At 41.3% G+C, this 27,475-nt stretch overlaps 1 protein-coding gene across 1 annotated transcript; it reads right to left on the minus strand.

Moving 5' to 3' along the window:
* Positions 1–1,399: 1,399 nt before the first annotated feature.
* Positions 1,400–26,848, minus strand: LOC139377457 (sperm axonemal maintenance protein CFAP97D1). The gene is made up of 5 exons (XM_071120489.1): positions 26,734–26,848; positions 26,379–26,459; positions 24,890–25,008; positions 22,139–22,322; positions 1,400–1,558 (listed from the first exon to the last, which is right to left on the minus strand). Exons 1-5 carry the CDS (start codon positions 26,824–26,826, stop codon positions 1,400–1,402), a joined length of 636 nt encoding a protein of 211 aa, XP_070976590.1. The 5' UTR covers positions 26,827–26,848.
* Between the last annotated feature and the right edge of the window lie 627 nt (positions 26,849–27,475).

Raw genomic sequence — 27,475 nt, forward strand, 5'->3', positions numbered from 1 at the left:
CTACTCTCGGAGGCTGACATCACACAGATGTGTTGGTTATTAATATCTTATTGTTAGTGAAAGGGAGCATGAATGGGCCAGATGGCAGAGCCCTGGGAGGAACCCTTAAGAGTAGAAAGGGGAAGCACACTAAACAATACGAGAACGGAAGCGGACATTTTGGCCCAAGAAGTATTGTCGGCGCACTGGCTTCTTTATGAAGCCCATTATTATTGTTGTGAAGATGATGCAGTCTGTCCGTCCGTCCGTCCGCGTGCAGCCAGCCCTGTGTGTGTATAGAGAAATATAAGAATCCACAAACCGGGAGACTGGTCCGCCTGGTGTGTTGGACAGGAGAGCGGTGAAGCCCTGGCAGCTGCTGGGCGAGGTAATCGTGTCATCCCGGGGTCACAGACTGGAGAAGCTGGCTCAAACATTGGCCATTCGCCCAGATGAGGAACGCAGCACTTGCCCTTGTGAGCAAGGCGCACTTTGACTGAATTGAACTCACTGTGGAAAAAAGTATTAAACAACTAGAGGAAACCCATTGGCCCTAAAACATTTACGGTCAAGGCATATTCCAATGCTTCCCTCACAAACAAATACTTTTATATTTAGTATGAGAATGTTACTGTTCCAAAAATACTTATTTTTAACAACAAAAAATTGAACAAGGAACAAAAAAAGGCAGATGTTCAAAAATGTTATCTTCCAAATAACACTTGATTTAAATCTTGGACCTAGACTTGAGAAAGCTCTTAAAAAGGAAAACATTGATAGAAAGAAGCCTGATTCTAATCAATGAGTTTTGGCCCTGGGTCATTCTGTTAAATATGGTACAAACCTCAGGGACCTTGTTGAAATTCTAGGATTAATAAGTAACTAGTAGTAGCCAAATGGGGTGAGATGCCCCCTCGTTTGTTACCCCCTCTTCGGATTTGGATGTTTCCTCTCCTGGCAAGAAGAGTAATTTGTCTTCAGATAGGTAATATATGTTCTCTCTTCTCTCTCTCTATTCCCCTGTATAATTAACAGAGCCCTGCTTAAGGAAATACAAATTGCCCTCTCATCAATACTCATGCATTTGCTGCCATCTAATGGGAGAGAAGTGCAATGTCAAGGTAGGTGCATACCACCCACGAGCACTCCGGAGTGAAGTTTCCCTCAGGTACAGATCCTCCCGCTCCCCCAATCCTAACCTTAACCATTAGTGCCCATGAGGAAAATGCTAAACTTACCCAAGATGAGCATCTAGGGGCAACTTAGCACTACACCAGGCACTAGCACACTGACACAAAACATTTCTGCCATAGCGCCTCTTTATTAAAACAGGAATTGATGGCATGAAAGAATACAACATCACAGACTTCTGAATAAAACTAAAAGTAATGCTTATTTCAATAGTTTTTTTCCCACTTCATCATTCATTTAGAGTATCTTTGTTTTCTTCTGTTTCCCTTTTCTCTTCCTCCTCCTCCACCTCCTGGTCAGTGTTGGTGTCACTGTAGCTGTTGCTTTCGGAAGACTTCTCCCTTTGTCCCGAGTCACTGCCCGCAAACTCCACCCTCCGCTTGGATTTCTACTTACAGAAGAAGTAAGGGGGACACGAGAACAAAGGTATGCGCGTCACTTCTTAGTTAGCCTGATGGTCCAGTCTGTTTGCACTTAAAGTCAACCTCTAAGTGTTCCTTCATTGTCATGCCAAACATTGCATGGCATGACAATAGTTGGCTACAGCACGTACAGAATAGGACCTGGCTAGTTCTTTGCTACCAATCATTATTAGACATTCCAAAGGCTTCTAAACAGCTTCTACCCCCAAAGCCATAAGACTCCTGAACATCTAGTCAAATTGCTACCCAGACCATCCACATTGCTCCCCTCTCCCCTCTCCACACCACTGCCACTCTCTGTCATCTATGCATAGTCACTTTAATTAATTCTGTACATACTACCTCAACTAACCGGTGCCCCCGGACATTGACTCAGTACCGGTGCACCCCCCTGTATATATTGTTATTTTTTTTACTGCTCCTCTTTAATTACTTGTTACTTTTATCTCTTATTCTTATCCATATTTTTTTTAAACTGCTCTGTCGGTTAGGGGCTCGTAAGAAAGCATTTCCCTGTTGTTCGGCGGGTGTGACTAATAAAATTTGATTTGAAACTGCAGGGCTTTCATCTCCCAGGTAGCTAGCGAGCACATTTTAGATTCCAAAAAGTGTTCCAGACTGAAATGCTTGTAAATTAATTGGAGTGTGTAAAAAGGTCTCTGCATAGTGCTGCTGTACCAGGCAAGTCCGTTAAGAACAAATTCTTATCTTCAATGACAGCTTAGGATCAGTGGGTTAACTGCCTTGTTCAGGGGCAGAATTACAGATTTTTACCTTGTCAGCTCGGGGATTTGACCTTGTAATCTTTCAGTTGGTTACTAGTCCAACGCTCTAACCACTAGGCTACATGCCGCCCCAGTACTATTCACCCTGAGTTTTTTTAAATATATATCCTTTGTATTCTTGTAAAAGGGAGGTCCATTCTCCCCTTCCTACATGCACAGACCTCCACTGACACACAAAGAAATACAGCCAACATATGCTCTATAAGTATTCGACCACATGTACACTGAGTATCACAGCAGGTTGGTGGCACCTTCATTGGGGAGGACTGGCATGTGGTAATGGCTGGAGTGGAATGAGTGGAATGCTATCAAATATATCAAACACATGGTTTTCATCTGTTGAGCCGTACTCCCCTCAGCAGCCGCCACTGATGAGTGTACCAAACGTTAGGAACATCTTCCCTAAAATTGAGTTGCATAATTTTTCTATTTCCTTTCTTCATTGCTCCTTTGCGTTTTCATTTTCGATGTGTGTTAGACCTGTCAATCAAACACAGTGGGCGGGTCTTTGGTAACGTGCGATGGAAGAGGTTGTCTGTGCTTGCTGGCAACAGGGTCAGTGCTATCCGGGATCCTTAGGACGTCCCTATCCTAAACCCTAACCTTATCCCTTACCTTAATCATAAACCTTACCTAAACATTTTAAATTTCAACTTCAATGGGGTAGGGAGGTCCCAAGTATATTGGATAGCACGGACTCTGGCAATAGTCACTTTCGGTCGTAGCTGTATCGAGGAGGTGTGTTTTTAGGCTGTCCCGGCAACAACGGCCAGTGTCAAACCACACAGAAGAAGAACAACAGCCAGTGTGTGCGAGGAGTTTGCAGGAGCTCAGTGGAGGGGTGCTACTAGTAGCTAATATGGCTAATTGGCTATTATATGAAGCCAGCTACCACAGATAGAACAATGAGCCAGCTATCTCACCGGATGTGTAAATGTGAAGCATCCGGGTGGCGTTTCCACTCACTACCAAATATGGTGATGAGAGGAAGCCCACTGGCCGGCAGCGGGAGGAGATGGATCAAGATGGATTTTGGCCGACATTCTGCTCATTTTTTATTAATCATTTGATCTCAACTACAGTTTTCTTTTTCCAAACAAGATTTTCTAACAAACACGTTTTGTAGACTTCACCCTTTGCCAAAGTTTCTAAAAATGGTGTGGTTTAGAAGTGCAAGGGCGAATTGAGTTACTTCACAACCGCATACACACAGAGTAGGCATTCCCTAACGGAAATATGCAAATAAATGCTAGAACGTACCAATAAATCAAATCAAATCAAATTTTATTTGTCACATACACATGGTTAGCAGATGTTAATGCGAGTGTAGCGAAATGCTTGTGCTTCTAGTTCCGACAATGCAGTAATAACCAACAAGTAATCTAACTAACAATTCCAAAAGTACTGTCTTGTACACAGTGTAAGGGGATAAAGAATATGTGCATAAGGATATATGAATGAGTGATGGTACAGAGCAGCATAGGCAAGATACAGTAGATGGTATCGAGTACAGTATATACATATGAGATGAGTATGTAAACAAAGTGGCATAGTTAAAGTGGCTAGTGATACATGTATTACATAAGAATACAGTCGATGATATAGAGTACAGTATATACGTATGCATATGAGATGAATAATGTAGGGTAAGTAACATTATATAAGGTAGCATTGTTTAAAGTGGCTAGTGATATATTTACATCATTTCCCATCAATTCCCATTATTAAAGTGGCTGGAGTTGAGTCAGTGTCAGTGTGTTGGCAGCAGCCACTCAATGTTAGTGGTGGCTGTTTAACAGTCTGATGGCCTTGAGATAGAAGCTGTTTTTCAGTCTCTCGGTCCCAGCTTTGATGCACCTGTACTGACCTCGCTTTCTGGATGATAGCGGGGTGAACAGGCAGTGGCTCGGGTGGTTGATGTCCTTGATGATCTTTATGGCCTTCCTGTGACATCGGGTGGTGTAGGTGTCCTGGAGGGCAGGTAGTTTGCCCCCGGTGATGCGTTGTGCAGACCTCACTACCCTCTGGAGAGCCTTACGGTTGAGGGCGGAGCAGTTGCCGTACCAGGCGGTGATACAGCCCGCCAGGATGCTCTCGATTGTGCATCTGTAGAAGTTTGTGAGTGCTTTTGGTGACAAGCCGAATTTCTTCAGCCTCCTGAGGTTGAAGAGGCGCTGCTGTGCCTTCTTCACAATGCTGTCTGTGTGAGTGGACCAATTCAGTTTGTCTGTGATGTGTATGCCGAGGAACTTAAAACTTGCTACCCTCTCCACTACTGTTCCATCGATGTGGATAGGGGGGTGTTCCCTCTGCTGTTTCCTGAAGTCCACAATCATCTCCTTAGTTTTGTTGACGTTGAGTGTGAGGTTATTTTCCTGACACTACACTCCGAGGGCCCTCACCTCCTCCCTGTAGGCCGTCTCGTCGTTGTTGGTAATCAAGCCTACCACTGTTGTGTCGTCCGCAAACTTGATGATTGAGTTGGAGGCGTGCGTGGCCACGCAGTCGTGGGTGAACAGGGAGTACAGGAGAGGGCTCAGAACGCACCCTTGTGGGGCCCCAGTGTTGAGGATCAGCGGGGAGGAGATGTTGTTGCCTACCCTCACCACCTGGGGGCGGCCCGTCAGGAAGTCCAGTACCCAGTTGCACAGGGCGGGGTCGAGACCCAGGGTCTCGAGCTTGATGACGAGCTTGGAGGGTACTATGGTGTTGAATGCCGAGCTGTAGTCAATGAACAGCATTCTCACATAGGTATTCCTCTTGTCCAGATGGGTTAGGGCGGTGTGCAGTGTGGTTGAGATTGCATCTTCTGTGGACCTATTTGGGCGGTAAGCAAATTGGAGTGGGTCTAGGGTGTCAGGTAGGGTGGAGGTGATATGGTCCTTGACTAGTCTCTCAAAGCACTTCATGATGACGGAAGTGAGTGCTACGGGGCGGTAGTCGTTTAGCTCAGTTACCTTAGCTTTCTTGGGAACAGGAACAATGGTGGCCCTCTTGAAGCATGTGGGAACAGCAGACTGGTATAGGGATTGATTGAATATGTCCGTAAACACACCGGCCAGCTGGTCTGCGCATGCTCTGAGGGCGCGGCTGGGGATGCCGTCTGGGCCTGCAGCCTTGCGAGGGTTAACACGTTTAAATGTCTTACTCACCTCGGCTGCAGTGAAGGAGAGACCGCATGTTTTCGTTGCAGGCCGTGTCAGTGGCACTGTATTGTCCTCAAAGCGGGCAAAAAAGTGATTTAGTCTGCCTGGGAGCAGGACATCCTGGTCTGTGACTGGGCTGGATTTCTTCCTGTAGTCCGTGATTGACTGTAGACCCTGCCACATGCCTCTTGTGTCTGAGCCGTTGAATTGAGATTCTACTTTGTCTCTGTACTGACGCTTAGCTTGTTTGATAGCCTTGCGGAGGGAATAGCTGCACTGTTTGTATTCGGTCATGTTACCAGACACCTTGCCCTGATTAAAAGCAGTGGTAGGATAGGATCTCTATACTTGGCTCTGCCCACCTCCTTGCTTGTTCTGTCCACTATTATTCATTTTCTCACATGGAAACGACAGGCTCTGGTCTATCTTGGGTTAGTTATAAAACATCTTTGGTTACTGTCTAACATTCGCTAGTTAGCCCACTGGCTAGCCTAGCTAACTAGCTACTGTCACAACAAGACATCGTGGAACACATTTTGTCTGATTTGAAGGCTACCAAGTTTTTTGAAAGAAAATCCTTTTCTATGTTAGTTCATTTGGCCCAGACCCAACAGTGTTCCTTTCAACTTATCTATTTCATGTTCCAGCTCTCAGGAAACTATGATGTCACTGCTGTGTATGGGCAACCCCAGCAGCTCCTCCAGCAGACACTGCCCCCTTCTGTCTTTCCACATGCCACTGACCAAGCTGCCCACCAGTAGACAGGTAAGGATGCTCTCCCATAGAAAGCAAGGGCTGCTGGAGGGGCACCAAAATGGCTGAAAGATGCCTTGATACCCTCCCCTTCTTCCAAGGGTCTGCACTCAGCTACTCCCTTTAATGGAAGAGCAATGGATTTGTACAATTGTTTAGTTTAGTTCAGTGTTCCTTTTTCTTGCCTAACAGTGTGAACCTTGTCATCCCTACTTGTGCTATAACACCTCATTGAACTCAATAAGACTACACTTGGATAAATTGAGTGAATGATTGATTGGTTATGGCAGGCACTAAACTAGAGCATACAGTTATTGTGAACAATAAAAACAGTAGGATATGTGAATTGAATTGTGACTAGTGCACTTTTCATGAGTTGAACATTGATCATCTGTGTTTTAGGTTTCCATCCATGCTAACCTTTTTGCATATTTTGTACTCCTTTTTCCACAGGCAGTTCTGGCTGATGACTTGGCTGATAGAAACCAACACGGAATATCATCCCCACTGATACTACTAATATTTCTAACTTTACTGATGAAGAATATGAGGGCAGGCTTATCCAATCTCTCTGAACTGCCTGAAGTGTTCAGTCAAAATTACAACTACCACTAGTATCACAGGTTCAATAAGATGTTCTGCAAAAAACAATACAGAAATGTTATTGCTCTGCCAATCGTACAGTATGTTGACTTTGTGTAGATAGTAATATGTTTGTTGAACACCAGTGATTTTAAGATTCTAAGAATAACTATTACCTGTAGGACAATGTCTCTATCTAATAAAATACTTTGTCATGGTTAATTGTACATGCCTCTCATTTTCCAGTCGACATGGAACAATTTAATAGGCAATATAGTTATACCTATGGCTTGCATAACCATCTACGTGCCCTTGTTGTTAGTGTCCTTACTGAGATTTGAAGGTTGGACAGTTTGATCCCTGTCTTATCCTCACACTACAGAAACAGGAGATAGGCTCTTGCTCCTATGAGCCGTTGTGGCTTTCACAAGCAAAGGCTTGTGCAAAGCCACCCTCTTACTTACTTTGGCTTGCAGCTTGAACAATATTCAGTCAAGGAACAGCTTTACTGCTCAAGAAAATATTGTGTCAGAGTACTGAAGGGACAGAGCAGGCAGGTGGGCTTCCCATCTCTTGTGGGGATACCGTGATGGTGCCATGACAAATGACAACCAGAAGTTTTTGTAAAGACTAATGACCAAATGGGTCCCTCTTTCTCTCTCACACACACACAGTCACTATGTCAATAAAAATACAGTACCAGTGAAAAGTTTGGACACACCTAATCATTTAAGGGTTTTTCTTTATTTTTACTATTTTCTTCATTGCCAAGAGTGTGCAAAGCTCTCATCAAGGCAAAGGGTGGCTACTTTGAAGAATATAAAAGTTGATTTTGATTTGTTTAACACTTGTGGCTACTACATGATTCCATATGTGTTATTTCAAAGTTTTGATGTCTTCACTAATATTCTACAATGTAGAATAAGGTTATAATGTAACAAAATGTGGAAAAAGTCAATGGGTCTGAATGGATTGAGCAGACCTTCCCATACAATTCTGAAAGCTCCAGGAAATACATAACTTCCATTCCAATGTACAATATCACTTAAAAACAGAATACCCTTCTCAAACACCTTTTCCATAAATACAGGTATTTTAGAGAAACCATCAAATTTGTTGTAATATTTGTTCTATCTTTTGTGAAATTGAAATTGTAACCAGCTCTGTATTGCTTGTTTGAAAAAGAGAGATACTTTGAACAAGGTTTAATTAATCAAAAATTAAAAATGGCAATCTGCACACAGGCAAAAAAGCAATTTTTAAACAAGGGATAAGCTTTTCTTAGTAATCTACTTGAGAACCATTTTGGGTTCAAAAAAACTTTTGAATAAGTGAAGCTTTTAGAGAGACGTTTAGTGCTTTTATATTTAATAATGTCAGCCCCCCCAGTTCATATTCATTATATACATAGGCATGCTTTATTTTGTCTGGTTTACCATTCCAGATACAGTGAAATATTTTTTGCTCATATGATTTGAAAAATGAATCATCAGGAGTAGGCAGCGCTATACGTTTGTGAGTAAACTGAGATATGACTAAGGAGTTAATCAGTGTAATATTTCCATAAATAGACAGGTATTTACCTCTCCATGGTTGCCGGATCTTGTTTTTACTTGTATTCTATTGAAATTCATTGTGGAGCATTTATTTACTGTTTCTATGTTTGTGATATGAATACCAAGTATGTCTACTTCACTGTCAGGCAATTTTTTAGGTAAACTGCAGGGTAATGTAAAAGTTGTCTTTTAAAGATCCAATACGTAATATGGTACACTTCATAGTAATTAGGTTTTAGCCCAGAGAGGCCAGAAAAGTTATCTAGATCTTCAATGACACATTGCAGGGCTCTAGCTTGCGGACTTAACATAAAACTTGAGTCATCGGCATAAACGGACAACATTGTTTTCAAGCCTTGCGTTTCTAATCCTCTAATATTGTTATTTGATCTGATTTCAATAGCTAGCATTTTGATGGCTGTAAAAAATATATATATGGTGACAGCAGACACCCTTGTTTAATTCTTCTTGACAGTTCAAAACTCTCTGAGAAGTAGCCACCATTTACTATTTTACACCTGGGGATGCTATACATTTACTTCTACCCATTGAATAAGAGACTCACCAAAATGGAAAAAAATCCAGGCATTTATATGTAAAATCCAGTCTTACTTAATCAAAGGCCTTTTCAAAATCCACTATGAATACCAGGCCCGGCTTCATAGATGTTTCATGTTCTATTATTTCTAGTAGTTGTCGTATATTATCTCCAATGTATCGCCCAAGTAAAAAACCTGTCTGATCAGGATGAACAATACCTGGTAAAACCTTTTGAATTCTGAGTGCTATGCATTAAGTGTAAGAAGCCTCCAGATGTTTAGATGGATCTTTGTATTTTCCATCTGGGTATTGCTTTAAAAGTAGTGAATTCAGACCTTCCTGCTGAGTACCTGACATACTACCATGTATATAGGAGTAGTTAAAACAAGCTGTATATCAAAAAAGGCTTGATATACGTCTACCAATATGCCATCAAGTCGTGGGGTTTTTCCAGACTGAAAGGATTTAATAGCCTCAAAAAGTTATTCCTCTGTAATTTGCCCTTCCCGTTGAATTGTAAAAAAATTATAATAATATTTGGAAATAATTCCTTATAGTAATCTTCGTTCAGGGGGTGAGGAGGAGACAGAAAATAAAACATCTGCTTAAAATATTTAGCTTCTTCTTTTAAAATATAATATGGAGAATCATCAATGACTCCGTCTATAGTAACGAGTTTCTGCAAATTATTTTGGTAGCGTTCCTTTGTTGAAGATTCAGGAAGAATTTGTTCCTTCCAGTTTGCTTTATTTTTGTTCCTCCAGGTCTTTTTTTCCCTCTAACTTGTTTTGTACCTCTGTGGTACTGTTTTACTGTACTGTTAGTTCCTGTATTTCCCTTGGTAGTCTTGTCTCTTCAGACGAAAACACTTTTTCTTTACTGATGAATATTGCATTGAATGACCTGTGAAGGTAAATTTAAAGGTATCCCAAACAATAAGGGGTTTGCTGAACCTATAATATACTGGGAAAATGTAAGTTATTAATTATTTTCTCTTAGTTAAGAACAAATTGTCCTCCAGTAGACTTTGATTACATTTCCAATGTCTATATTTGTTTAACCTTTGATGCTAGAGAGAAAGAGCCAAGAAAGTAGTAAAGACAACTGGATTGATTAAGACTCCTCCATCTATGTCTCACTAGGTCAGGATTTTATCCACTATTTCTAACGTGTCCATAATATTTGTGATCTTAAGGGCACGAGGATGATAGTTTGTAGAATGATTTCCTTTACGGTCTATTGAGGTACTTAGTACTGTGTTGTAGTCTCCCATCATAATGATTTGATCAGTTGTTGCCTGTAAGTTTAATAGATTTGTAATAAATATTTTCAAAAAAGTGTGCATCATCTTGATTTGGACCATATAGATGAATGAGTCAAATCTGTTCTTCATCCACTTTCATATTTAAAAGGGTCCAACTTCCTTGCGGATCATTCCTGACTGTTGGCACATTCGGATCGACATTTTTGTTAATTAGTATCATTACACCTTTTGAGATCCCTTTTCCATGACAGATAATTATTTCACCGCCCCATTCCCTTTTCCACGCAACTTCATCTAAAGATGTAGAGTGTTTCCTGTCAACAGTCAGGGTTGTGTAGGTTACTTTCTAAATGTAATCCGTTAGTTACTAGTTATCTGTCCAAAATTGTAATCAGTAACGTAACTTTTGTATTACCAAAACTCAGTAACGTAATCTGATTACATTCTGTTACTTTTAGATTACTTTCCCCTTAAGAAGAAGACAAAAATGCATGTTACCAATTGAACAACATCTATTGCAGGATAAATCAATGTTAAAGTTTACATAGCTGGCCATATACAGTATGGATGTTACATTTTACTTTATGGCTTGGTTATGTAGGCTTTTTCTAACCCATTGCTTTCTACTACATATAATTATACGATTAAATTATATCTTAACAGTTAAACACAAGGTCTATCAGAATTCCAGTCATTCCAATAAATGTTATACACCTTGGTCTTCAAGAATAGGATTTGAAAATATGGAAGTACAGATTAGCCCAATTGTTTTACCTGAGCATGACCCCAAAACGAAGTACTTATTGGGCCTGGAGAAATGTGACCACTCTCAGAATAATAGACAGAACTGTGGATGCAATTATTGTTTTAACCATGTAATGAGGCTATACAGTGTTTGTTTACATTTACAATGTTTACAAACATTGGAGTAAAACAAGCTTATATTTTGGGTTCTCATAGAGTGTGATAGTTGAACTAAGCTCATGAAGCATTTATAAGTTATTCTAGAATCAATGGCTATATATTATATATATATATACACATATATGCAATGGGTTTCTGATATCTTCCCATTGCTTGTTGTAAACATATACTATGTAGACAAAGACATACAAAAGATGGACAAACAAGAAACATATTGCATTATTACAAGGTCTAGACAATAGAGGGGGAGAGAGAGAGGAGAGCGATCAAATGTGTATGTGTGTGTGCATCCGTGTGTGTGTCCGTGTGTGTAAGCGAGTGTGTATTTGAGTGTGTGTGTGCGTGTATCAACTTCAGACTGTTCAGATATTTTACAATCCCCATGTTTTTTTCCGTAACCTGGTGTCCCTGTAGAATTTAGTATAACCATGGTGTTATGGAGCTGTCTCGGAAAAAAACTGTCCTTCTATAAAGAGTTTGTCCACAATGCTTACCCCTCTCCCTCTGTTGCTTCTGTACAGGATACAGTCTCTTGCAACGTTCGTTTATCTCCCGGGGAAATTGCTAATTGAGACTGAATTTTGGCCCTTTATGTTCCCTTCCCCTATTTTGGGATGATAGGTTGGGGACCCTTGGTCTTGTCTCTCTGAGCTCCAAGCCTGTGCACTCGTTGGGAAACCACCTTGTTTACAGTCTCTAGAGGAACTTTCAAGGTGGACTGCATGAACTCTCTCACTGCGCCCTTTGCATTTGTCAAAATCCAAGAAAAATAAAATGAAATCACGCATACTTTGGGTTTGTATGTCTGGTAGCGAATCTGGTAGCGAATCTGTCATCCCCCTGTTTTCCCTGAGTAGACAATCCATATTGGATTCGAGGGTTTTTACCTTGGCTGTGAGTGACTTATCTCCTAGGAGTGCGAGAATTTCACTGTGACTAAACTCCAAGTTCCCCCTCAGCCCTGCTACCTCCTCACACAACTTTTTAAGTGTTGCATGGATTCCAGCAACAGCACTAGCCTCTACTTCAATGGTAAGTTAATTGTCCCTGTTTGTTAATTTATCTCTTCTTTTTTTGGTCGGTTGGAGTTCTTTTGTGAGGTAGCTGGCTCTATCCTCAATGGAGTATGTTGTTCCTCCATAGTATAAGGCTGCTGGTACTCGTCGATTTCCTTCAGGATCTTGTTGGTATCCAGGTTGGCTCAGGACTTCAAGCAGTTGTTGAAACCTTTTTTGTTGCTGATCATCTAGAGAAGTTGGCAGTAAGTCCAACAGACTCACAACCACAGACCACATGTAACCACGCCAGCCCAGGACCTCCACATCCGGCTTATTCACGTGCAGGATCGTCTGAGACCAGCCACCCGGACAGCTAATGAAACTGTTGGTTTGTACAACAGAAGAAATTCTGCACAAATGGTCAGAAACAGTCACAGGGAAGCTCATCTGCGTGCTTGTTGTCCTAGACCTGACTGCAGTTCAGAGTCGTAACCAACTTCAGTAGGCAAACGCTCACCTTCGATGGTCACTGTCACGCTGGAGAAGTGTGCTCTTCATGGATGAATCCCGGTTTCAACTGTATCCACGCCCCTACCTTTTTTCAAAGGTATCTGTGGTCAACAGATGCATACCTGTATTCCTAGTCATGTAAAATCCATAGATTAGGGCCTAATGAATTTATTTCACCGGACTGATTTCCTTATATGAACTGTAAGTCAGAAAAAAAATTGAAATTGTTGCATGTGGAGGTTATTTTTGTTCAGTGTATTTATATTATTTGTTATACCAGAATATTTTTTGTAGGTTTTGTCCATCTACCCATCTCTTAAAATGAGTTGACTTGCCTCTCACCATAGCCAGCTTGCTAATGTATCTAACCTAGCTAGCTACATATACTAGCCATCATTGCTAGTAGCTTGCAGCAAGCACAATGCCTGATCTGTCTCCCTGTGTCTCCTCCCTCAAACTCCTTACTCACCGGCTGTCCTAGCCAGCATAGCAAAGATTATTCAGTATATAAAGAGTTATTCAGTATATAGTACAGCTTCGCCTCTTCCTCTCCTATCCAGAAATACTGTACTTCAAGAAATAAACCGGTATTTCTGTCTGAGCATAGCTAGAAAGCCTCTTACGTTACCAAAGCCCTGCCCACCGTGTTTGATTGACAGGTCCAAATGCAAAGGTGCAATGAGGAAACTAAATAGCAAATTAATCATTGCGATTGATACAGTATCAGTCCAACATTTGGACACACTTACTCATTCAAGGGTTTTTTCTTTCTTTTTACAACTATGAAATAACACGTGGAATCATGTAGGAACCAAAAAAGTGTTAAACAAATCAAAATATATTTTATATTTGAGATTCTTCAAAGTAGCCACCCGTTGCCTTGATGACAGCTTTGCACACTCTTGGCATTCTCTCAACTAGATTTATGAGGTAGACACCTGGAATGCATTTCAATTAACAGGGTTGCCTTGTTAAAATAACATTTTGGCATTTCTTTCCTTCTTAATGCATTTGAGCCAATCAGTTGTGTTGTGACAAGGTAGGAGTCCTATACAGAAAATAGCCCTATTTGGTAAAAGACCAAGTCTATATTATGGCAAGAACAGCTCAAATAAGCAAAGAGAAACAGTCCACAATTACTTTGCCATGAATGTCAGAAATTCTGAAAATGTCAAGAACTTTGAAAGTTTCTTCAAGTGCAGTTGCAAAATCCATCAAGCGCTATGATGAAACTGGCTCTCATATAAGGACTGCTACAGGAAAGGAAGACCAGTTACCTGTGCTACAGAGGAAAAGTTAGAGTTAACTGCATCTCTGAATTCAGCCCAAATAAATGCACATCTCAACATAAACTGTTCAGAGGTATAAGGGCACAAGGCGAGATCCAGATGCAGACACAGGAGGCAGATGGTTTGAGTCTCTGATGTTTATTATAATCCAAGGGGTAGGCAAGAGAATGGCCGTGGACAGGCAAAAGATCAAAACCAGGTCAGAGTCCAGGAGGTACAGAGTGGCAGGCAGGCTCAAGGTTAGGCAGGTGGGTTCAGAGTCCAGACAGGCAAGGGTCACAACTGGGAGCACTAGCAAAACAGAGTGAAGGCGAACGGGGAAAAACACACTGGTTGACTTGACAAACAAGATGACCCAGGGACTAATGAGGAAAACAGGTGACACCTGGAGGTGGGTGGAGACAACCACAAAGAGCGGTGAAACAGATCAGGGCGTGACAAGAGGAGCCTGTGTGAATCAGGCCTTCATGGGCAAAATAAACTTTCCAAGTCAAACCATGTCATAACCACTACACACAGCCTACATCGTTGTCCACATACTAGCTAATGTAACGTCCTAGTCAACATAGCTAATAGAACTAATGCATTAGCAAGCCTGCATCAATCATGCAGTAACGTTACAGTGTTTAGTCAGTAAGCAGTTACACCGGCGCAATGGCAATAAATTAATTAAACCAAAAGCTTACCTTGACTTGGAAGAGTTCCCGTGTTGTGTTGGATGGTCATAGCCATCTAGCTAACATAGCATCCCTTCGTTGGAGCCGGGTGTTTGAGAAGGCTAAACTAGCCAGCTACATTTGCTAGCTAAGTAAGTGTAACTCTCTTTCTCTTGCTTCTCCTTCATTTCTGAAGAAATTAATTTGTTGAAAACTGTTCAACTATTGTCTTTCTCTCTCTTTGAGTCAATTACTCATCACATTTTATGCACTGCAGTGCTAGCTAGCTGTAGATTAATTATCTGATCCTTTAATTGGGTGGACAACATATCTGTTCATGCTGCAAAAGCTCTGATAGGTTGGAGGGCGTCCTCTGGAAGTTGTCATAATTACTGTGTAAGTCTATGGAAGGGGTTGACAACCAAGAGCCTCCTAGGTTTTGTATTGAAGTCAATGTACCAAGAGGAGGACGGAAGCTAGCTGTTCTCCGGCAACACCATGGTGCTTCTGTAGACCTTCATTGCAAAACAGTGTGTTTAATCAATTATTTGGTGAAATGTGAATATATTTAGTATAGTTTCATCTAAAAAGGATAACTTTTTTAATGTTTTAAAATAGTTATTTTTATGAAGTTCGCTGAGGAGGATGGTCCTCCCCTTCCTCCTCTGAGGAGCCTCCACTGCTACAGACCTGGGTTCATTCCCGGGCTGTGTCACAACCAGCCATGGCCGGGAGTCCCATAGGACGGGGCGCAATTGGCCCAACGTCGTTTACTTGGCTCATCGGGCTCTAGCGAACTCGTTGTGGCAGGCCGGGTGCCTGTGGGCTGACCCTGGGCGACAGCTGAAATAGTGTAAATATTGCGTCATTCAAAATTGGCCTAAATAAGCTTTCTAAATAAGCGTTCTAATCACATGGGTGTGATCGTACGCTTCATGGACCACTGTAGAACAATCACACCCATGAGATGGTATGTGTGAAAGGGTTGAGTCTTTACTGAAGACTCATCTCTTCAGTAGGTCCTATGATTGAGTGTAGTCTGGCCCAGGGGTGCGAAGGTGAAAGACAAGGCACTGGCGCGATGAACCGCCATTGCTGTCTCTGCCTGGCCAGCTCCCCTCTCTCCACTGGGATTCTCTCCCTTTGACCCTATTGCTGAGTCCCTGCTGAGTCCCTGGCTTACTAGTACTCTTCCATACCGACCCTAGGAGGGTTGTGTCACTTGAGTGGGTTGAATCACTGACGTGATCTTCATGTCCTGTTTTGCACCACTTCGGGTTTGTGCAGTGGAGAAGATCTTTGTGGGTCTTGTCTCAAGGTAGTAAGTTGGTGGTCTGTTGAAATCCCACTAGTGGTGTGGGGGCTGTGCTTTGGCAAAGTGGGTGGGGTAATATCCTGCCTGGTTGTCCCTGTCCGGGGGTATCGTTGGACGGGGCCACAGTGCCTCCTGACCCACCCCTGTCTCAGCCTACAGTATCTATGCTGCAATAGTCTATGTGCCGGGGGAATATGGTCAGTCCGTTATACTTAGTGTAATTATCCTGTCTTATCTAGTGTCCCGTGTGAATTTAACAATTTTACACATACCAACAAACGGGTGTGATCGCTCAATAGTGGTCGCTGTTGCGTACAATCAAAAGGTGTGATTAGAACGCTTATTTAGAACATCCATTTTCGATTGACCCAACAATCAGCCTTTGAGCTGGCCACACTTATTTTTTCACAGAAACATTTTGCACAAACACAGTCCTTACAAAGTTATGTCCAGAAGGTGAGCAGCTTATTTTTGGATGCAATGTTCAGAGATTCACAGAAGTAGCTACAGCCATAACACAATCATCCAAACCGGAAAATGTAGGCAAGATTGACATAACACAAGCGGTCATATTTCTATGACTCTCAACTGACAGAAACCACAATATGAATTAGCTAACAGCAATTACTATTTATAATTCATCACATCACAGGTGAGCTCACCGTTGATCGAAATAATTACGTAAAACACTTCTAGCGTTGATCGAAATAATTACGTAAAACACTTCTAGAAATCGAAAGTAATCTGATGATGGGTAGTTTGTGCACGTCGGAATGTTTATTTTTTTCGCATCAACCAAACGTAATAAGAGGAGACAAGATGAGTTTGGTCTATTTACAGTATGCATGTTGAAGGGGGTGTGTCTTCTACGATCATCCACTTCCCTTCATTCACTTCCAGATGTTCACGCAAAAGATGAGTGAACCATTCCTTCACCTCATTACAACATCTTCGGTTGACAGACTTGACACCCAGAATGCATTGTATAATGTCAACAAACATGGTGCCACACATAGCCGGCAAATAGCTTAGCTCATTGTCATCAGTCTAAACTTCAAAAAAGTATTTTACACACATCCTAGGTGTCCATTACAAAAGATGCAATAATCGGAATGCATTATTTGTCACAAGTACATGATAACATGTGAATAAAACTGTAAATACATCATGCTCCAAACATACATACTACATACCGTATGCGCCTACAGTACTGTAGAAACTACAACACGATATACAGAAAATAAGGAACTTGCTATCAAAGTAACGCACACATGTCCAAAGTTATTATTTGTAAGGAAAACAACAAGGAAGGCAAAGCGAGCGCCAGCAAGAAAATGTTCAAATTCTTGCAAGACTGCGCAAAAATATGCATACTTGATCTGCGCAAACATCAGTGAAGTGTGGTGGGCTCTGGAAGAGAGAAGTTTATCCAGCTCAGTAAAGCCTCAAACATAAATGACCAGCAAAGCTGAAATCAGCTAGTTCTATGTGAACCTCTAGTGACTCCCCATCCCGCATGCGGGAGCGTAATCATCGACTGACACTAATTAGCATAACGCAACGGACATAAATATTCCTAGAAAATATTCACAAATTAAATATATTGAGACACAGCTTAGCCTTTTGTTAATCACCCTGTCATCTCAGATTTTCAAAATATGCTTTACAGCCAAAGCTAAACAATCATTTGCGTAAGTTTATCGATAGCCTAGCATAGCATTTTGTCCAGCTAGCAGCAGGTAACTTGGTCACGGAAATCAGAAAAGCAATCAAATGAAATCGTTTACCTTTGATGAGCTTCGGATGTTTTCACTCACGTGACTCCCAGTTAGATAGCAAATGTTCCTTTTTTCCAAAAATAAAATTTTTGTAGGCGAAATAGCTCCGTTGTTTGGCTGAGAAATCGCCCGGAAATTGCAGTCACGAAAACGCCCCAAAATATTCCAAATTAGCTCCATAATGTCGACAGAAACATGGCAAACGTTGTTTATAATCAATCCTCAAGGGGTTTTTCAAATATCTACGATAATATATCCGCCGGGACAATTCGTTTTTCAGTAGGACCGATTGGAATAATGGCTACCTCTGTATTTTACGCGAGAATCTCTCTGGGAGCCATCAGGTGACCACTTGCACAAAGTAGCCGCTTACGGGTATTCTTCAACATAAATGCGTAAAACTACGTCACAATGCTGTAGACACCTTCGGGAATATGGAGAAAGAGTAATCTGGTTGATAGCCCATTCACTGCTCAATAGGGACGCATTGCTTTCAAAACATGAGGCACTTCCGGATTGGATTTTTCTCAGGCTTTCGCCTGCAACATCAGTTCTGTTATACTCACAGACAATATTTTTACTGTTTTGGAAACTTTAGAGTGTTTTCTATCCCAAGCTGTCAATTATATGCATATTCTAGCATCTTGTCCTGACAAAATATCCCGTTTACTATGGGAACGTTATTTTTCCAAAAATGAATATACTGCCCCCTAGTCACAAAAGATGAGGAGGCGGAACACACCTCAAATCAAACTGTTGTTAGAAAATACAACTGTTGAAATTATTATGGATAAATGAATAAACAATATCCCCATTTTAAATAGAATTGTAACTAAGTAAACTTATACGCTGTTTTATAAGTATAAGTATATGAGTTCATAAGAAGGGATTGTGTGACACGGACAAGGAGTAATAAAAAGTTAATGAACACCATTCCAACTAGGTAGAAACAAATGGGTTGTGGACTGTGTAAACACAGAAGGTCGTTAGCCTATGGTTGACCCTACTGAAACTTAGATAAGGCAGTGAGTGAATTCCTAGATTGTCTGTTAATTAAAACTGTCAGTTCAGTGGTGATCGATAATGTTGAGGGGTCACAAGTTATCTAGGAGTGTGTTAGTAAGTTAGAATGAACTTTTCACCTTACTTTGTCCCGGTCGAGAGGAGGGGATTCTGTTAAAGCAGTGAAATGACGTCATGATCTGTATATAAACTGCTGCACGTGTTTAAGTGGTAGCGCGCTCCGAGAATAAATTATATGACCTATTATTGAAAGACTGGTCTGCGTCTATTTTATGCAAACAAGAAATCTTACAAATTCTCATAAAATAGATTAAGGGCTTTCAATTGATGAAAGCACATTGGCATAATTAAATTACAGTAACAACTTATTAGAAAATCTTTTGAAATTGACAAGTTGAAACATAGATAGCCTGTAGATAATTATCAGGCAACGTGTGTTAACTGTCCTGTTGCGTAACAATCACATTTTGGAACAGTGAGTGCATTCTGACATCATGTGCATAAAACAACTCACACTGGGGGGCGACCGTTAGAGATATTTGGAACTCGCATGTGAAAAGGTTATGTATGCTCCCTCTAATTTAGAATATAATAGAATAGAATAAAACTTTATTGTCCATCCAGGATGGACATTTTCTTTGGCATCACCTTCCATTAAAATAATCACATACACATACAGTGCCTTGCGAAAGTATTCGGCCCCCTTGAACTTTGTGACCTTTTGCCACATTTCAGGCTTCAAACATAAAGATATAAAACTGTATTTTTTTGTGAAGAATCAACAACAAGTGGGACACAATCATGAAGTGGAACGACATTTATTGGATATTTCAAACTTTTTTAACAAATCAAAAACTGAAAAATTGGGCGTGCAAAATTATTCAGCCCCTTTACTTTCAGTGCAGCAAACTCTCTCCAGAAGTTCAGTGAGGATCTCTGAATGATCCAATGTTGACCTAAATGACTAATGATGATAAATACAATCCACCTGTGTGTAATCAAGTCTCCGTATAAATGCACCTGCACTGTGATAGTCTCAGAGGTCCGTTAAAAGCGCAGAGAGCATCATGAAGAACAAGGAACACACCAGGCAGGTCCGAGATACTGTTGTGAAGAAGTTTAAAGCCGGATTTGGATACAAAAAGATTTCCCAAACCTTAAACATCCCAAGGAGCACTGTGCAAGCGATAATATTGAAATGGAAGGAGTATCAGACCACTGCAAATCTACCAAGACCTGGCCCTCCCTCTAAACTTTCAGCTCATACAAGGAGAAGACTGATCAGAGATTCAGCCAAGAGGCCCATGATCACTCTGGATGAACTGAAGAGATCTACAGCTGAGGTGGGAGACTGTCCATAGGACAACAATCAGTCGTATATTGCACAAATCTGGCCTTTATGGAAGAGTGGCAAGAAGAAAGCCATTTCTTAAAGATATCCATAAAAAGTGTCGTTTAAAGTTTGCCACAAGCCACCTGGGAGACACACCAAACATATGGAAGAAGGTGCTCTGGTCAGATGAAACCAAAATTGAACTTTTTGGCAACAATGCAAAACGTTATGTTTGGCGTAAAAGCAACACAGCTCATCACCCTGAACACACCATCCCCACTGTCAAACATGGTGGTGGCAGCATCATGGTTTGGGCCTGCTTTTCTTCAGCAGGGACAGGGAAGATGGTTAAATTTGATGGGAAGATGGATGGAGCCAAATACAGGAGCATTCTGGAAGAAAACCTGATGGAGTCTGCAAAAGACCTGAGACTGAGACGGAGATTTGTCTTCCAACAAGACAATGATCCAAAACATAAAGCAAAATCTACAATGGAATGGTTCAAAAATAAACATATCCAGGTGTTAGAATGGCCAAGTCAAAGTCCAGACCTGAATCCAATCGAGAATCTGTGGAAAGAACTGAAAACTGCTGTTCACAAATGCTCTCCATCCAACCTCACTGAGCTCGAGCTGTTTTGCAAGGAGGAATGGGAAAAAATGTCAGTCTCTCGATGTGCAAAACTGATAGAGACATACCCCAAGCGACATACAGCTGTAATCGCAGCAAAAGGTGGCGCTACAAAGTATTAACTTAAGGGGGCTGAATAATTTTGCACGCCCAATTTTTCAGTTTTTGATTTGTTAAAAAAGTTTGAAATATCCAATAAATGCCGTGATTATTCATGATTGTGTCCCACTTGTTGTTGATTCTTCACAAAAAAATACAGTTTTATATCTTTATGTTTGAAGCCTGAAATGTGGCAAAAGGTCGCAAAGTTCAAGGTGGCCGAATACTTTCGCAAGGCACTGTACATTCTCACATCATACACATTTAAACCAGTCAGTCCATCATGTTGCATACACTAACAACATAGACATTAATACATTCACTCACAAATGACCATTGTCCCAACTGCACTAGATAGATAAGTACATTATACCAATTCAATTCACTTACATTTAGTAGTCCAACAGCACAAGGAACTAATTAATGTTGGAACACATTCTTCTTGGCCATGGGCATTCTGAAGAGTTCTCCCTCTCTCCCTCTCCATCCACTCCCAGAGGACCTGAGCCCCATGCCTCAGGACTACCTGGCTTAATGACTCCTGGCTGTCCCCAGTCCACATGGTTGTGCTGCTGCTCCAGTTTCAATTGTTTTGCCTGCGGCTACGGAACCCTAACCTGTTCACCGGATGTGCTACCTTGTTTTCGACTGTCTCTCCCTCTCTCTCTCTACCGCACCTGCTGTCTCAACCTCTGAATACTTGGCTATGAAAAGCCAACTGACATTTATTCCAGAGGTACTGACTGACCTGTTGCACCCTCTACTACCACTGTGATTATTATTTTACCCTGCTGGTCATCTATGAACATTTGAACATATTGAAGAACAATCTGGCCTTAATGTACTCTTATAATGTTCACCCTGCACAGCCTGAAGAGGACTTCTACATCTGTCACACCCAGTTCTGTTTCACCTGTCTTTGGGAGTGTCTCCGCCCCCCTCCAGGTGTCGCCCGCCTTCCACAGTATCCCCTGCGTATTTATACCTGTGTTCTCTGTTTGTCTACATTTGATTTTATCTGTACTGAACCTCCAGTTGAAAAACGGGGAGGGATTGGGTTGTGGGTTCGGGAACGCTGTCAGCATGGCCACTACCCTTTAAAACATTATTCATTGCTTTAAGCCTTTCATTGCCACACCCACCAAACAGGATCAAACATAGCTCAAAGTCTGTTCAAGTAAGTTTGGGGGAAACTGAATGCACCTCAGTGCGAACTGAACACACCTCAGTTTTACAAACAGAAATTCAGGTCAAATCAGTTTTGCCTGAATCAATTAATGCATGAAAATTCTGCTTCCGGTTTCTCGCCTATCTCAGAGAGGAAAACAATGTTCCTATAATGGACTTGTATCACATTGATCGCACCTGTTTGTTGGCGACAGCACGAGGGTAACGAGCGATGTCATCACGTCTGCGCACCACCCTCTCCCAGTCGTCCAACCAGAGCTGACGACGGTAGTCAGATTCACGGGCCGTGATTCGCTGGTAGATGGCCTGGTTCTGATTAGTCACCTGCAGCAGCTCATCCCTCCTCTTCTCAGCGTTCAGACTACAGCACCGAGAGAGAAAGAGAGAGAGAGAGAGAGAGAGAGACCCAGAATGTTTAGTTCTGTCTTACACACATCACTATGTATGCTCAGTGTAACCTACTGTACCATCATCCAAGGTACTATGACTTTAGCCAAAGGGTCTGGGCCTTCATGGCACAGGTAGTAAGTAAGTAGTGCACTAGTCCTTGACACTATTTCCCATATAGCGTTTTGTATATGGTATTATAGCACTTTTAAAGGTAGTCTCGAATAGCGTGACCATGAGCAGCATCGCAGATATTGTGATAAGTGAGATGCAAGACTTCGCACTCACACAGTCACACAGCGTATCTGCGCATGTGCATGGGTTCATTTCACGCTGTGACAGAGTGGTAGCAGCAGGACCAAAACAGAGGAGAAGTTTAGCCTCGAGCATCAACACTCTTAGGTTGTTGTGGAAATTAAACCACTATACTGTTTACTTTGTGCATCTATGTCATATAGTTGAGTCTACATTTAACCAACTCAGTGGTTAGACTGTCCGCCGTGAAATTGAGGAAGCAAAGAGAAACGAGAAACAACAGTAAATCATTACTTTAAGACATGGTCAGTCAATGCGGAACATTTGAAGAACTTTGAAAGTGGGGGTGACATAATCCTACAAAACTAGTCCAACAGGGAAAACTCCAGGATCCAGAAAAGACAAATCTTGCCTCATCACTTTTGAACCTGTGGTTCTACCTCCGCCTTTTGTTAATAAAATACTTTTTCTACTAACAGATCCTTCTGTGCATTAAATTATAGTTTTTTGTCCCTGTGTCCTTGTGCTAATGAGTTAATGGGACTTAATGTGTAGCGACTAATTGTATAGCTAATAGGCTATGTGTTTTTAGAGCGACTGAGGTGAATGAAGCTACAGTAACCAATGTACTTAAACAAATCTCTCTTTGCTCTTTTAACTTCTCTCTTGAATCTTAAAAGCCCTTAAAATATCTGTAAATCCCATCTCGGGACTGGTGCAGTAAATCAGTGTGAAGTAGGCCTAAAGGTGCAGTTTACGTTTATCAAGTTCCTTGGTGTCCACATCACCAACAAACTATCATGTTCCAAACACACTAAGATGTGAAGGCACGACAAAGCTTATTCCCACTCAGGAGACTGAAAAGATTTGGTATGGGTCCTCAGTTCCTCAAAAGGTTCTACAGCTGCACCATCGAGAGCACTGGTTGCATCACTGCCTGGTATGACAACTGCTCGGCCTCCAACCATAAGGCGCTACAGAGGGTAGTGTGTATGGCCCAGTACATCACTGGGGCCAAGCTTCCTGCCATCCAGGCCCTAAAAATGTTCAAAGACTCCAGCCACCCTAGTCATAGACAGTTCTCTCTGCTACCACACGACAAGTGGTACCGGAGCGCCAAGTCGAGCTCCAAAAGGCTTCTTAACAGCTTCTACCCCCAAGCCATGAGACTCCTGAACAGCTAATCAAAGGGCTACACAGCCCCTCTTTTACGTTGCTACTTGTCTCTGTTTATAATCTATGCATAGTCACTTTAACTCGACCTACATGTACAATTACTGTCACGCCCTGACCTTAGAGCTTTTTACGTCTCTATTTTGGTTTGGTCAGGGTGTGATTTGGGTGGGCATTCTATGTTCTTTTTCTATGTTTTTGCATTTCTTTGTTTTGGCCGGGTATGGTTCTCAATCAGGGACAGCTGTCTATCGTTCTCTCCGATTGGGAACCATACTTAGGCAGCTTTTCCCACATGGTTTTTGTGGGTAGTTATTTTCTGTTTAGTGTTTTGCACCTTACCTGTTTCGGTTATTCTCTTTGTTAATTTTGTTGTAGTGTTCAGTTTCAATAAAAAGCATGAACACTTACCACGCTGCGCTTTGGTCGATTCTTCTTCTTCAGACGACGAAAACCATGACAATTACCTCAACTAACCGGTGCCCCTGCACATTGACTCTGTACCTGTTACCCCCTGTATATAGCCTCGCTTGTTATTTTACTGCTGCTGTTTAATTATTTGTTACTTTTTATTTTCTATTTTTTACCTGACACTTATTTATATATTTTTTCTTACCTTCTTAAATCATTATTGGTTAGAGCCTATAAGTAAGCATTTCACTGTAAGGTGTACCTGTTGTATTCGGCGCAAGTGACTAATAAACTTGAATTTGATTTGATCTGTTGTATTCGGAGCATGTGACAAATAACATTTGATTTGATTTGACAGTTTGTTATATGCGTATTCTAATTACAACTTTCCCAATCCAATAAACAATCGAATAATAAATGCAGAACTGAGTATCAGTACACCATTCTGTGAGGCATTATCTACAAAGAGGATTTGATGGATGGACAAGCCTTAAAAATCATTTAATATTCCACCATGTTTTCTTTTGACAAAGAATGTCCACAGTAGGTCATCAAATATTTATTGATCTTATGAATAATGGACTGAACGTTATATAATATCACTACAAAACAGTATTACATTTCCTATGGAGAGTATTGCCGTGACACAGTGCTGAGAGGTTTTTAACGGTGACTTAAACGTGAAACGTGAGTAGCCCTTACCTTCTCTCGGGATAATGGTTCCTGTGGTCGACCAGACCTTTGGACCGCACAATGTCAGACAGCTTGGAGGACAGGAGACGGTTGTCTCTCTCGATGGTGACCAGCCTCTCATCTTGTAACTGATCGATAAAAATAGACGTAATGGCAGACATATCTCATTTAAAAAATGTCAGATATTGACATTTAACCAGTTATATGCCACTTCAGGTGACAGGTTATATTTCACTATATCTTGACATTCGAACCTTTGTTGGTAATGACTGTGCTATCAGTAGACATTTATGACTGATATAGGCATACATTCTAATGTTTCAGATATCGAATGCCTATGTGAGACACACACATTGTAGTTGTAAGGATACAGTAGCAGTTTTACAATTATTTTATACCCTTGTCTATGACCATTTGTATGGCTATGCTAGATGAAAATATCTGTGTCTGTATACATGATTTCACTTTATCTACTGTATTTTTTTTCATATACAGTCTGCAATGAAACTAAATGTCCTACTGCAATACTTTTTAACCTATAGTAACAATAATGGTGTGATAGCACACTATGTATATAAAACATTGCTCTTTCCATGACATAGACTGCAGGTGAATCCAGGAGAAAGCTATGATCTCTTATTGATGTCACTTGTTATATCCACTTCAATCAGTGTGGATGAAGGGGAGGAGACTGGTTAGAGAAGGATTTTTAAGCCTCGAGACAATTCAGATATGGATTGTGTGTGTGCCATTCAGAGGGTGAATGGGCAAGACAAAATATGTAACTGCCTTTGAACGGGGTATAGTAGTAGGTTACAGGCGCACTGGTTTGTTTCAAGAACTGCAACGCTGCACAGTTTCCCTTGTGTATCAAGAATGGTCCACCACCTAAAGGACATCCAGCCAACTTGACACAACAGTGGGAAGCATTGGAGTAAACATGTGCCAGCATCCCTGTGGAATGCTTTCGACATGCTGCATGCTCCGATGAATTGAGTCTGTCCTGAGGGTAACAGGCGGAGTTTGCAACTCAATATTATGAAGGTTTTCCTAATGTTTGGTATACTCAGTGTATGTTTATTTTGTTTTTCCAGATACCAAGGTCATTTTCTTTTATAAACAAATATATATATTTTCAACCACCACTGTAAGGTAACATCATCAGGCCATTTGTCACGTCTGCTCCATCTCTGGCGTACGACGTTGCCAGAGTAATAACCACCGGACCCGGGATTCATCATTACGCACACCTGGCACTCATCATTACGCGCACCTGTGAATCATTATGATTCACAACTGGACGCCATTACCTTCATAATTTCGTCCCCATTTATATGTCACTCTCCCAGGTTCACTAACCAGTTGGTGTTGTCCTTGTGTCTTGATGTACTGCCTTATGTTAGTGTCGTGTTCTTGGTGTTTTACTAAAACGTTTCACCTGCATCCGACTCACCGCCCCATCATTACACCATTGTAACCAGTGTGTGTGTCCACTGACCTGGAGTTTCTTGAGTTTCAGCTGAACATGTGCAGGTGTTCTAATGCCTTTAGTGTCCACAATGGGCCTGGCCGTACTCAGCTGGAGGTGATGTTAAGTTAATGTTAGGTTGTTATGGAAGTTAATTATGTAATCCATTGTTGATTTACTTCATTAATTTGGTGTGTGTAAGTAATGCTTCTGAAGATCATACAGGAGGAAAATAAAATGCCTGGGGATCAGGCATGTGACAATATGCTTTAATGAATTAACACTTTAATAAATATGCACATGTATTCACTTGTGTACTTGTCTACAGACATATATATGTGTGCACGTATAAATACAGGCACAAACAGACACATTTATCTCATACCTTATTCCTATGCTCCTCATATCTGGTCTGGTCCCATTTCTTCTGCAGGTACTTGTTCGTTGCAGGTTTCAGTTGTTGGTATGACTTGTGCATGTTTCAATTGTGTAGCTCTGGGCTTTCTGGCACTTCAGGGCACCTACCAATAAACCCCCCCCCACCGCCCCTCCTCCTCCCCACACACACACACGCCCCACTCTCCAAGCAGGAGGTCCGACTAAGGCTCACTCGGCCTAAGGCAGTTACCATGGCGCCATGACTCACCTGTATCTCCCTCACTAATGCTACTGTTTCTAATGGGGGCAGATTGTATGTCAATGAATTATTAGTGGACTGACTTACTCCCCAGTGGCTTCAATAAAAAGCTGCTCTACTCCAAACACAGGCCCTGAAGGCAAAGGCTGCCACTAACATCAATGTCTGTTCACGAAAAAAAGAATGCACTCACTACTGCAAGTTGCTCTGGATAAGGGCGTCTGCTAAATGACTGAACGTTTAAATGTTTTACAAACTGGAGTCTAATTAATCAAAAAACCTTAGTTAGAGAACTTAACACTTGACACATCCACATGACTATAGATGCTATATTTTGTTTAAAAAAATAGATGTACCACAAAATGCCAAATGGTGACATCTAGATTGTTTGAGCACATTTTCCCGAATCATTATTCTCTTTTTCAAAATAATTTTTGTAAGAAAATAGATTATGTTGCAGTTTTTCGGTTGTTGAAAGAACCAGATCTTA

This window comes from Oncorhynchus clarkii, chromosome 2 (genome assembly GCF_045791955.1).
Source record: "Oncorhynchus clarkii lewisi isolate Uvic-CL-2024 chromosome 2, UVic_Ocla_1.0, whole genome shotgun sequence".
NCBI classification, from domain to species: Eukaryota; Metazoa; Chordata; class Actinopteri; order Salmoniformes; family Salmonidae; genus Oncorhynchus; species Oncorhynchus clarkii.

Bases quoted from the DNA above. Each gene is read 5' to 3' on its own strand.
- LOC139377457 (XM_071120489.1), bottom strand. From the start codon at position 26,826: ATGCACAAGTCATACCAACAACTGAAACCTGCAACGAACAAGTACCTG. The intron at 26,460-26,733 runs GTATGAGATAAA...CATCACCTCCAG, and splicing joins ATGAGGAGCATAGGAATAAG to CTGAGTACGGCCAGGCCCAT. The intron at 1,559-22,138 runs GTGCGATCAATG...TTCTGTAAGTAG, and splicing joins GTGCTGTCGCCAACAAACAG to AAATCCAAGCGGAGGGTGGA.